Source organism: Nylanderia fulva, unplaced genomic scaffold, assembly GCF_048542155.1.
Source record: "Nylanderia fulva isolate GAGA-0341 unplaced genomic scaffold, ASM4854215v1 Scaffold2, whole genome shotgun sequence".
NCBI lineage: Eukaryota > Metazoa > Arthropoda > Insecta > Hymenoptera > Formicidae > Nylanderia > Nylanderia fulva.
The window spans coordinates 5,997,969-6,011,770 of NW_028190263.1; the positions used below are offsets into that span (position 1 = coordinate 5,997,969).

General features: G+C 35.0%; 1 protein-coding gene across 3 annotated transcripts in view; it reads right to left on the minus strand.

Annotated features, from left to right (window-relative positions):
- LOC114942841 (uncharacterized) overlaps positions 1–13,802 on the minus strand; it is a 253,515-nt gene that overhangs the window by 42,685 nt on the left and 197,028 nt on the right. For 2 of the 3 annotated variants that reach the window (XM_085482053.1, XM_029318290.2), the window contains exon 7: positions 8,049–8,338. In XM_085482053.1, the coding sequence (XP_085338179.1) occupies positions 8,049–8,338 (290 nt within the window). The remainder of the gene's footprint in view (positions 1–8,048; positions 8,339–13,802) is intronic. The other variant, XM_085482054.1, reaches the window with a different exon arrangement.

Sequence of the window (13,802 nt, forward strand, 5' to 3'; positions counted from 1 at the left end):
AAATTAATCGAAATTATTTTATATCTTGTTGCGATAGATATATTAATATATTTTGACACTTGAAATTTATATTTATATTATAGAGCCTTGTTAAACTCTTAATTAATATATTTTATTGTGCATGGTATAAATATTAATCGCAGAAAAGCTCTTATAAAAATTCCTTCAATATTATATCGTCCCACGATTACCATGATTTTCAGGGTAAATTCTAAATTGTAAGAGAAAATTCTCTCTGCGCTATTACTGTATTAAATGAAAAAATAAATCAATAAAATGTGTAAAAGGCAGCAAAAGAAAATTATAAGATAACTAAAAGATGACAGAATGCAATTCTTGGATATGAAAATTCTAATTTTTCTCTAGATTTTTGTAGAGCGCTACCGATTCTCTTTGTCGAGTATATCGATTCGTCGATTGTGATCAGATTTCAGTTACAACGCCGAGAATTTTATCGACATTAAACTCGTAAACCGCAGGGTAACGCGTTGTTCCGTAATCGGGTCCGCTGTGTAACGCGATCAATCAACGGCAGGCCACGTAGGACGAGTTATCCCAAGCGAAGTACACCACCACGTACGATAATCGTGCCACCGCGTCGAGCGCGTTGCAACAAACATTTCGTAATTACTAATTAAATTACGGAATGTTTATCGCTATTTCGAGAGTAAACTCTGCCATTGTATCCGTTTAGAATTGCGGTTGGCAATGACGTAGATCCCTGGAGGATGTCAAAATATCTTTCTATTAATCGTGTATGTGCAATATTACACGGAGAGAATTTTCTCTTAGAATTTACCCTGAAAATCATGGTAATCGTGATGGGATAATATAGTATTCAAACAATTTTATAAGAGTTTCTCTGATTAATATTTTTACCACAATAAAAAATATTCCGTATCTACCATAATAAAATATAAAATATGTTTGATTAATTTTATTATGTATATATTAACATTTTTTATTGTGCTAAATATTAATCAGAAAAACTTTTATTAAAAGATAATGCTCTCCGTGTACCCTTTTAACATTATTAGCTAAAGCTTGTATATTTTTTATAAAAGAAAATATTAACAAATATACATCATCAATCTATATTATATTTTAATATAAAAGACGCAAATAGACAAATTAGTTTACATTGATTGAGTGATGGAAATTTTATGTGAATGATGCTAAATATAATAAAATCTTGAAAACGGTATGTATAATTTAATAAAGAAATATGTAAAGTTATTTTTCTCTAGGTAAATAAAATGAAACATTTCTCAGTCTTTCTCTCTCATTTCGTCCCATTTGTTTCCCTGCCGACAGCTACGACGATGTCGGTTACGTTAACGTCACTCCGAATGGTTCACCGGTGAATATCCAGTCCAGGGCGAGATCTAATTCGGATCCCGTCGTTTGTGCAGCATCGGGGTTAATAAACTCCTTTTTGGACGTGATCTCATCTGGGACGTGTATATATATGCGGAGAAAATTAGACGTACGGGAAAATTCGAGGAAAGTGGCCCGCGAGATCCACGATGAATATTAATCCGAGACGTTCGGTGCTATATGTTCCTTAATTTTGAAACCCGAGAGTTATTCCGACACGACAATATCCATCCGGAGTTTGTTTGGCACGAATTATTCGCCCAATTCTCGAATTTTTTCATTTCTCATCAGTCAAACGAAGTCTGTACTCTTTGATCTTTAATTCGTAAAGCTTGTACATGGAACTTTACGTGTTCTTTAATCCTTTAATTTTTAAGAAACTGAAAAACCTCTATTCTCGAGAAACTGCAAAATGCATAGATTTTTGTCCTCTCAGAAATTTTTATATTAAAAGTATGAATATATGATAGATAAAAAATATTTTATTAATTTTCGATCAATTTTTCTTCGCTCATCTCTCGAATTTTTTCACATCAATCATTAACAAAATTTGTACTCTTTGATCTTTAATTCGTGAAGCTTGTGCATAGAACTTTACGTGTTTTTTAAGCCTTCAATTTTTAAGAAACTCAAAACCTCCTCCATTCTCGAGAAACTGCAAAATGCTTAGATATTTATCTTCTCCGAAATTTTTATATTAAAAATATAAATACATAAAACATAAAAAATGTGGTATTAATTTTTTTTCGTTATTCGGCATTAATAATAATGCATCCTTAGTAACAAGATTACGGTAATTCTAGTCCTCGCGGTAAACATTTCCCTCAAATTCGATCCGACAACAACAAACACAATAGGGAGAGATGGATTAGTCGGTTGGATTTCAATCTGCCGTATCGTTTCCGCCTTATTCAAAGCCAGATGCTTTTGTTCGTCTCCGGTTACTCCCGCACACGTATACATACACATACACATACACATACAAAAGGTGTGTGCCTGATCTAACCTGTCGGATTAATTGATTACACGCCGTCTACACGGTGACGTGAAAGTCGTGTCCGTCAAACAAGCAGCGAGGATTCCGTCTTCGAAGACAGCCAGAGGATCTTATTTTCTCTTTCTCCCTCGTACTTACTTCCCGGAGAAGTTGAATTGTTAATAAGTACTAACTTTTGCTCACGAACTTTGCACATATACACTCTTTCGAGCGCGTACTTTCTTGTTAGACACGTGCATGATGCAAATGTATCGCTCTTTCTCTCTCTCTCTTATCTTCGTCGTTGAGGATTAAATTGATGGACACCACCGGGACATTGTCGGAGTTTCGCGTAATAGGAAGTTACGTCGTAACTGGAACGTAAAATCGCGTTATCTCGCGCTATCATTCGAATGATGACGATTAATCCAACGAGGTAGCGCACTCGCGATTCCGTAATTACGATATGCTCGCGAAGTGAATAGTGCTAATTACGTTGATTTATTAATGCAATTGTACATTGTTTTAAAATATCGAAAGATAAAAGTCATAGAAATAATTATATAATTTAAATATTTTCAGAGAGAGAAATTATGTTTTCTTTTCCTTTTATAATTGAAAAAAAATTGTTACTTTTGTTAGCATTAATAATGTCGCTTTACAAATATTGTTTAATATTGCTGAGATATTAATACAATATCTCGATGGTAAACTGTTAATATTATAAGGTGCAGAAATAAAAAAGAACGGAACTATGAAAGAATTTCGTTGTAAAAAAGTATCAGTATGAAAAAGATGTTCGATAACACGTGACTTTGAATATCGGCTAAAACCACCTTATGGTCAGTGTTATGAAACTCTTTTGTATCAATTTATTTAATATCGATAGCTGATGCGAAAAATAAGAGAGAGAACCTTAAGCTTCTTTAAATTTTAAATGCCTTTCCTGCACATTTTTTTTTATAGAACGAGCTATAGTCAAAATTAAAAAAGTTGAAATTTATAGATTTAAGTAACTATAAAATAATTTCAATACATTTAATAATAGATGATTAGCGATATTATACATTTGACATGTATAAAATGGAATCATTTCGTAGATGAATATAATTCCTAAATAATGTAAAAAAATTATGAAAATGAATTAATTTCCAAATAAATTATTTTACAAAAAAAAGACATTTTAGAAATATAATACAAAGAGAGAAAAAATTATTTCTATCACTCGTTTCTATACGCCTGTTATTTGAATGCTTAATATTGTTTTATCATTTCTTTCGTGTATAAAAGAAAGAAGGAGAGAGAAAGAGAAGGAGTAGAAAGAAACTTAATAATTTTTTTGCTACACCATATTAGATTTCTTAAAATTTGTCTTTCGAATGCGAAAGAAAGTTTGCTATAAATTCATTTATTATTCCTATCCGAGAGATTCGCGAATGCATAATTTGATATTGATTATAGCTTCCTTTATGCAGTAACTTTAACTGATAGAAGTTTCTTATGAAGTAAGCAACTTCTTATTAGGAGAAATATTTCTTGCTAAGTCGTATTAAGCTTAACGGTTGATTATACGACACGGTGGCGGCAACGCGGAAGCTTTTTGTGCTTGCGATCGATCAGCAAGCGGTTTGCATCGCGTTTATCCGCACCAAACTAATTATAATAGAGTCCGATTGGCGACGAGGTGACCCAGTTGCGACATCGGCAACAAGAAAGAGGCGTCCAATTCCTCTCGATACCTCGGGGAAAAGCAATTTCGTAATGCTGATGGCTTATATGTGTGCTTTGCCATCCAATTTATATTTCATATTGCTCAACTTGACGCGAATACTTTCGATAATATTTACCGCTATTCTTTGAAAGAGAGCCTAGTTATCTTTTTCATTTATTTACAACTGTACGTTACGCTGAAAATTTGACGTTATACTACATGTGGAAGTAAAATCGATAAGAAATAAACGAGCAGTGAAAAAATATGTCTAAAATCGTATATATGTATACGATACGAAATCTGTCACGAGATTAAAATCCGGAGCGCACAATGTGACTAAAAAATCTCTGTATATTAAGTATGCATGAATTTTTATTTCGAAGATTTTGTAGCTGTGGCCTCAATTTTTACGCCGTGACCGATGGATTGTTTAAAGTAATCAAGTAAATTTACGATACTGCAGTTACATGTATTACTTAAACCAATGGTTTCCGGACGGTTCAATGTTATCCGAGGCGTTTTAGCGTGATTGGATGCCGCCGATCGGCGAGAAACCGAATTCGAGGAAACGGATATTGCAGCGATGCAAAGCGATTTCGAAACCAAGACGTGAGCAGAGAGGAGGCAGAGCGATTAGACCTTACTAGATGTGATCCTTTGGGCGCTACTCTCTTTTGAGTATCATGATCGAGATTGATCGAGCGAGTTGGAAGCATTTCAGGAATGCGAGGAAAAAATTCGAGAAGATATTTCCACTTTTTTTTTTGAAAAATTAAGGAAAATCTATGGTTTCTATATTTAGTACACAGAATTTATTTTTAGAATTTACCCTAAAAATATGATATTTGAAGAATTTTATGAGTTTCTCTCTTATTAATATCTACCACAATGAGATATAAAAAATGTTCGATTCATTTTACTATAGACATAGTAAAATTTACATATAAATTGTCCCACAATTACCATGATTTTCAGGATAAATTCTAAGAGAAATTTCTCTCTGTATATAGTATTTGTGTTAATCTCTTGATGTGTATAAATTTTGTGTTATTTAAATCTTTCGGATAAAAGCAGAAGGAGAATAATGAAATTTTGCATTGCATATTTTTGTTAAAATGCCACTGTGAAATATTTCGTTTTTTATTCGCGTGCGTGTTGAAGAAACAAAATTGTAATAACTGTCAATTTTCGTTTTCTCTCGAGGCATTTAAGATAACTCTGTACTATTAATTACAAATCAAATAAATACAATGGCAGATATTACTCGCACCTTAATGAATATACAGTGGATCGTGGTCCATGTATAGTTTAGCGAAGTTGATAAGCAAACTCATTTCATTTCGGGCTAACAAAATAATCGTTAATTGCGCAGGGAGCACGCGGCTCGAAAGTTGTAACGGCGCTTAGTTTCGTTTCGAGCTATTATGCGACCGGAACGTGGTACAGCGCCATTAGAAAAACTTTGGGATGAACACTGCTACGCGACCGTGATTTTAAACGACACATTGCAACCCTTAAAACGGATCGAAAATCGCGACTGAAATTCAACGACGAGCAACAAAAATGTCCGCCTCTGTAATGCGAGATCTAATCTTCGAATCGTGAAGAGAGCTTTTCGCGATTTCACGCGAGGAATCCGCGAATGATCTCTCGTACCGATCCGCTGCAAAAGTCGTCGAGCTTCCCTTAGCGAGACGCAGCCACTTTAAGTCGGCGCTTTCGATCGATTGGCAATTTCGCGGCGAAAGAGAAGATGCGAAAGGCTGCTTTTACTCCGAACGACTCTTGCTCGCTCTTGTAAACGGATTGACTCCTTTCTAGATGGCAAAGTGTGCGCCGCCGGTGTCTGTAATTGCTCCGCCGTCGAAGCTGGGAATGAACGACGGCGAGAAAAGGGAATCTCTTGTCTGAGCCCGTATGTAAGTGTACATTATATATATATGTATATCGAGTGTTTTGTCTGCAGTACATATTGTATATTTACTTACTCAATCTGACAAAGACGTTTACTGTTTGAACGGAAAAGACGAGAGCGACGTGAAATTTTTCACCACTCTGGAGAATTGTATTTATTCTTCATTTATATTGTTCGTTAAAAGATTTTAATTTACGTCTTGTAACGTTATTTCTCCAATGTACGTTAATATTGATTCTTTAAATCTAAAGTTTATTTTTCTACAATCTATATGTCTCGTTTGTTAGAACCAATTATACGTATTCGACTTTATTTAGATACTGATACACGAAGGGAATTTTCTTTTAGAATTTACCTTGAAAATTATGACAAAAATTTTGTCAGAGTTTCTCTGATTAATATTCACAACAATAAAAATTATTAATATACGTAATAAATTTTATTGAACATATTTTATATCTCATTGTGGTAGATATTAATACATATTTTTTATTGTGATAAAAATATTAATCAGAAAAACTTTTATAAAATTTCTCAATTTTCCCAGTACCATATTGTCCCACGATTATCATGATTTTCAGGGTGAATTCTAAGAAAATTCTCTCTGTATACAATAAACAGTATGAAAAAAACGATATAAAAAATCATATTAAAGCTGAATCGTGCTGCAATCATAGCTGAATTTTTGTCCCAATATTGATTAATCTCCACCTATATCTGTTTAGCAATTTATCCATCGTTGTTCAGACTATAACGTAACATTATGGACCTTTTACCGCGAAACTGCCGATCGTATAAAATCGTGATCTGCGCACTCGCTTCGGAGACGAAGTTCCGGAAGCGCGAAAGTTCGTTTTAACGTCGTTGCGAGAGAGCTTTCGCTCGCACGCGACCGCCCGCTTCTGTTCCTAATTCCGGTGTCGGTTTAATGGCGAGCGTACGTCCGCAACAATGTACTTTTGCCGCGGTCGTATCGGTTTATGGTGGTCGCGACGTGACCGCGCCGACATTGAACGTGCAGTTTTCCCGGCGACCTGTCACCGTGCTGCTCCCTACCATGCGAGTTAGCCGCGGTTAGACCGCTGACAACAATTTAAACCATTATGAGACAGAGGCGTGAAATTATTATCCCGCGAATCTACGAACCTAATTTTCCATTAGCGACACCCGGAACGTCTCGCATTCTCAAACTTGGAAAACGAAATAATGATATTGATCTTATTTTGAAAAAATTGTCCGAGTAATGTTGATATTTATCAAAAATATATGAAAATAAATTTGACTCTAACAGAACATTACATTTTACAAATTTAGTCATATTTTACTCAACTGTGCGATAATTTGTAAATGTTTTTAAGAAGAAATATATAGTATATTTTATATACGTTTTAGATGGCTTTCTCGGTTCTTTCAAAAAAGAGCAATCGATGATTCTGCCATTATGATGTAACATGAAAGAAAATATCTCAATTTAATAAAGGGACAGTTCAATCGTAAAAGAGAACGTTGAAAATTTGCGAGTCAGCCAAATCGCGGCAGTAATGCACGGAATGTGTTTGGTATCTCGCGGAAAATTCATGGATGTTGAATCTCAAGGGAAGAACTGCACGCTCGCGCTTTATATCGATACAAAGCTCAAAACTTTGTCGACGCGATTCATCGTAGGATATGTATTCTCACGGTACATGTACATTACAATGTATGCAAACCGCGTCGAAAAAAATTAATTTTTTTAGTAACAAAACAATCCTTTTTCCCTCTTATTCCGACATGAATTAACGGCTCTTGCATAATTTTATCCAGCTTTTATTCTTAAAATCAGAAACGAAAAGCATTTAAATATTTTCCAATTAAAGACTAAAATAATGACAAATATATGCAACATATACCCTAACAAAAATAATGATTGATTTCTCAAATATGTATCGAGTATCCTCATAAGATATTCATAGATTCGAAAATTATCAGACAAATTCAACATCGACGAGAAGCGTTGATTTTCCGCAAACATATCCGCACGGAATCGCGTCGACGAATCGAAAGCAAACGAAAAAGCAAGAAAGTTTTACCCATACTGATGCCAGAGCTGGACGGATCCTCGTTCTTGGCGCCCCAGCTGCCGGCCAGATTGAGTGCCAGCAGCGGTCGTTCCTTCAGCAACTCGGCCACCGAGGCCAGGCCCTCGCATCCGCAGCCTAAATGGGGCAAGTGCAGCGCCTGCACTTGAATGCAGCCGCGAAGTGCCTCGCAGACCCGGGACACTTGCTCGCCGGACAGATTCATGTCGAGCACCAACCGTGACAGGCTGCCGGAGGCGTGACTCAGGCCGCGACAAAGTGCGTTCACTACGCACTCCAGTCTGAAATCAATCAATTAATTACGTGGTTAATACGAGGGATACACTGTCTTAAACACGTGTCAAATTATTTTAAATAAATAGATGATCAAATAGTAAGCGAAATTTATATTGTATTTTCTCTTTTTTCATTCAAAAAGGTATGTTGCTTCATAAATCGATGATTTTGTTAAAATACTCCCAAACAGGGCAAATGCCTTTCCTCCTTGGAATCCTCCTTGGAATAAAAAAATGAAGCATTTGCTCTCCTTTTAAATAAACATTGAAATTTATTTAATATGAAAATAAAATAACAAAAAAAAATTGAGAAAGAACAAAAAAGAAATAAGAATCCAAAAAATGTCATCATGCCCTTCCTCTGGAAAAAATCCTGCGGATGCTCTCGAAGACATTTAGCCGATTTAATTGTCCATAATAAATGGAACATTGAAATTTATTTGCATATTTAATATAAAAACATGAAAATAAAATAACAAAAAAAATTGAGAAAGAACAAAAAAGAAATAAGAAATCAAAAAATGTCATCATGCCCTTCCTCTGGAAAAAATCCTGCGGATGCTTTCGAAGACATTTAGATTTAATTGTCCATAATAAATTTCAGTCATTTTTAGACCAGACTTTCGACGTTATCACATCGGCACTGAAAGAATGCGAATAGCGTTATGATTGTTACACGTGCATTCGAATCGAAATTATCCCAAATGGAACGGATATCTCTGTCGACGCGTTGCGATCCGACAAATTGGAAAAACTGCGACGTACCATATATGCGGTAATAACCGAGGGATTCGGGAATGAGGGAGCTGGGGGTGCATTTTCGAAGCTTGGCTTTTACGTCACACGCGCATATACATATATACGATGCAATTCGGAATGTAACCGCATATCCGGATACCGATGTAAATTCGGCAGCGCGAAAGTTCGACGCGGACTGTATATTTATGCATGTATAATGCGCATTTCACGTTGTCTATTCGCGGCGTTACTTCTCAGCCGAATCTCCGAACGAACGTTGCGCAGACACATTACGCATTATGCAAAGTCCCGACGCTCCCTCAGGGAACGGTAAGCGAGAGCCTGGATTTTCTCGCGCGCGGGATATGCGCTAACAACGAGAGAGCGGAAAGTGCAAGGGAATGTTCGTGTTGCATCACGATTATTCTGCTACTTGAAAATTGGTTCAAGTCAGTGACGTAACTAACCGTTTAGAATAATCTCTCGCCACGGTTCTTTCGGAGAAAATTAATTTAAGCAGAGACGTGTTACTTCTTATTGTTTCAACGATATTCATTATCCTTTTTTTCGTGCATGTATCCTTCTTATTAATAATCTAAATAATATAATGAAAAAAATAATTAAATTATTTACAATAGTGGATATGGATGTTAATAAAAATAGAACAAAAAAGCTCTGAGATATGAGAGATATCAGATAAAAATTATAGACTCAACAAACTTATCTTAAAATCTTTATTTAATTCGAACGTTTCAGTCTTTTCTGGATCATCTTCAGTAGATCAATTTCCAAAATTACTAATAAAAAATAATAATAAAGACCACATAAAATTATAATCTAAAAAAATGCTTGATAGTTAAATTTGCAAAATTTTACATTCTGTATTTTTGAAAAATGTTTCGTTCCTTCTAATTCTGTTCCCGTCTTATTTGTATTTTTCTCTTCGAATTCACCCGCTTTTTCAGTTATTTTTTTTTGTCATCATTTTCATCTTTCTCAGATCTTTTTCTATTTCTTTAGGTCATGTCATTGTGGTCGAAGCTTCCGCGCGCGGAATTGGCTGTTCCGCATTCAACACAGCGGCAAGGGAATTGCGGCCGAAGTGCGCAAGCAGCGTATTTGCGAAAAGCGCGGAAACTGCAGTTAAGCGCATTTGCAGACGGGCGCGATTCTCGTATCTGAATCGTACTATTAATTGCTTCCTCTGGATTTCGACATCGTCGGAAAGCAAAGAAATTATAAAGTAAAGAATTATACTTAGAAGGCATATCACAGCAAACGTTAAGTTCGTCGCGCAGCGCGTAAAAAGGAAAAAAACGATATTCATTATCCTTTTTTTCGTGCATGTATCCTTCTTATTAATAATCTAAATAATATAATGTAAAAAATAATTAAATTATTTACAATAGTATATGGATGTTAATAAAAATAGAACAAAAAAGCTCTGAGATATGAGAAATATCAGACAAAAATGATAGGCTCAACAAACTTATCTTAAAATCTTTATTTGATTCGAACGTTTCAGTCTTTTCTGGATCATCTTCAGGGCACGATTCTCGTATCTGAATCGTACTATTAATTGCTTCCTCTGGATTTCGACATCGTCGGAAAGCAAAGAAATTATAAAGTAAAGAATTATACTTAGAAGGCATATCACAGCAAACGTTAAGTTTGTCGTACAGAGCGTAAAAAGGAAAAAAAAAAGAAAGAACAAGACTCTCAACTTTATAGCTACTTTGCATGGTAATTACTTTCAAACGCGTAGCAAAATATCACAAACTTTAAATATCACAAATTTTTCGTTCGAGTTACTCATATATCGAATAAAAGAAAATAAAAATAAAATAAAATAGGATAAGCTTAGAAAGATACAAGGCAATAATAAAATTTACTTTGTAAATTCACCCTATCTCGATAAAAATTAATATAAAAATAGTCAAAGAATTATTGAAAATTTATAAATTTGAAAGACAATAGATATGAAATAAATTTCTCAAATAAGAGCGGTATAATAATATAGATTTTACATCGTCGTGTTCGATTATGGCTTTTATGTTGCAGCAATCGATAGCTTCGCAGCAAGTATCAAATACAGGAGACTTCTGCGAACTTTTCACAGAAATATTCAAGTCGAGACGATAGGCAATCGATTCTTATAGCTCGAATAGACAAAGTCGATTCTCGAAGCGCGTCGAATACAAAAGTGAAGGCTGACGTTATGGAAAGACGATAGAATGAAGCAAGTAAAGAGTAAGAACAGGCTTGGTAGAGTTGTAACAAGAAGATGCGAAACAATAGCTGGCTATCGAGGGAGAGAAGAAAGCTTTGTACTTCGAGACAAACGGCAGTTAGGTGTTCGTTCTCTTTTATATTTCTGTTTCGCAGTTGCATAGAGGAAAAGATACTCCTCTCATGAAGCTTCAAGAGACGAGAGAAGGATAGGAGATTCGCGCTAAAGAAGAAAAAGATAACAGAAAGCAGGGCAAACGAAGGCCTACTTGCGAAATATTCTGCGGAATAAAGCACAAAGAGGAAAATTTAGATTAGAAATTAATTTCAACTGATACGAATTATTTATTTTCGAAACCATTTCAATCAAAGTTCATCAAATTTGATTTCATCCGCGCTGGTTCAAAATCTATATCACTTTAGAAAGAAGGATCGAGCTTCGCGTGTAGAAGACGAGTAAAGAATAATACTGTGCTATACACACAACGGCGTAGAGAAAGTCTCCGAGGAAAAAGTTGGAGCAACGATGAAACCAAAGAGCTTGAAACCGAGAGATTCAGTAAAAAAACAAAAAAAGAACGAAAAAGGAGATAAAAAAAAGGGAGCAGCAAATTCGGTCGCGAGTTAAAACGCGTCTCGTCTTGTCGTTTCCTTTAATTTTTCGTCACAGTTTTTTCTCTCCTCGCCTCTTTTCCCTTCGGGGTTTTTCTCTCGAGCATCTGCCCGCGTTCTTTTGCACAGAGTGCACTCTTTCTCTTTTGTTATGTTCTGACGGCCGAAAAAGCGGAAGCTCGCGCGCCACATCCGGAATATAATTCGAAAGGCGATGCGTTGTCCGGGAAAAAAAATTTCTCGATAAGGAAGAAGATAAAGAGGCACTCGACTCCGGAGATGGACGAGATTGAATTTTTAAGCGCAAAGTAAAGAGAAAGGTTTCGCGTACGCAGAATTAAAATGTCTATTGGAAGAATCTCTCTTAACTGGATCTCTCGTTTCGCAGAATGGTAACATTTGTACAGAAAAGCATACCAAACGGCAAAAGTAATTACATTTCGCAATAATTTTTTTGTCCAATTCGATACGTGATATAAAATAAATAAAAGTATGAAAAAATCTATATAAAATAATTAAAATAAAAGATAAAAAAGTTTATAGAGAGTTATACAAGACGAGACGAATCAATCTTATTTAAATTTAGAGCTATCTCGACAAACATACATTTCTCGAAAAATAATACTATGTAAAGAACATTATAATGATTTTGTAATATTTCACATAAATTTAACCCATTTAAATTTATAATATTTTCACATAAATATTTCATATTTCATAATAAATCGCATAAATAATTTTTCCGATTCGACGCGTTCGCTCCATTTCGAAATCCAGGTCGACGAGACGGCAAGTTCATCGGTAAATCGAGAAGTTCGCGCGAAAACTCGCCCGCAGGAGTACTTTCTCCATCTCCTCGAGGACACAGACGCGAAAAGGGAGAGTAAAGCGTCTCGGCTCGGGATCGAAAAATATAAAGCCTGAGTGGAGTAAAGATGCAAAAGATGCCCGTGGGCTCGCATAAGAAGCCAGTAAAGCTTGAGTTAACTCGAAGCAACAAGAAATTAAAATCCATCGCGAGGTAAACAAAGGAACTGTGTATATAAGAAAATCTCGCAAAGATCCCTTCAGGGATGTTTTCAAAGATGTCTTTTGCATACTGCGTATACGCAACAAACGAATACACGTGTATTCATTGTGTTGTGTTTACAAATGTATGAAAAACGATACACTTTGCTACATTCAATGAAACAGCAGAAAAATACGAAGGAAAAATATGCAAATTAGAAAAGTTGATACATAGAACTCTATCTATGGTGAACTCGTAATTCAACGATCTTAATGTAAGCGATATACTCGTACTTTGCGCGAGAAACTTGGTAGTGTTTTATCGCGCGTACGAAACTTTAGATTATCTTTTTAATTATTATTCTTTTATTAACAGAAAGAAATTAATGGCGCTATTACCATCTGTTTTTTATTCCACTTTAGGAGAAATTCACGATAATGGCTTTTATCAATTGTTTTCAAGATACATAGCTCTCTCTCGCTTTTAAAACTATCACTCGGCTTCTCGCGCGAAAACCGCAGATATACGAAGAGAATTTTCTCTTTGAATTTATCCTGAAAATCACATGGTAATCGTGGGACAATTACGGTATTGGAAGAATTTTATAAGAATTTCTCTGATTAATATTTACTACAATAAAAAATATTAATATGTACATAGTAAAATTAATCGAACATATTTTATATCTTATTGCGATAGATATTAATATTTTTTCCTGTGATATAAATATTAATCAAAGATTTCTTACAAAATTCTTTCAATATCACAATATAATTGTCTCACGATTACCATGATTTTCAGGGTAAATTCTAAGAGAAAATTCTCTCTGTGTAGAGATGATAATTTTCTTCGACAAGATAGTAAAAGCTCTCGTATGTATGC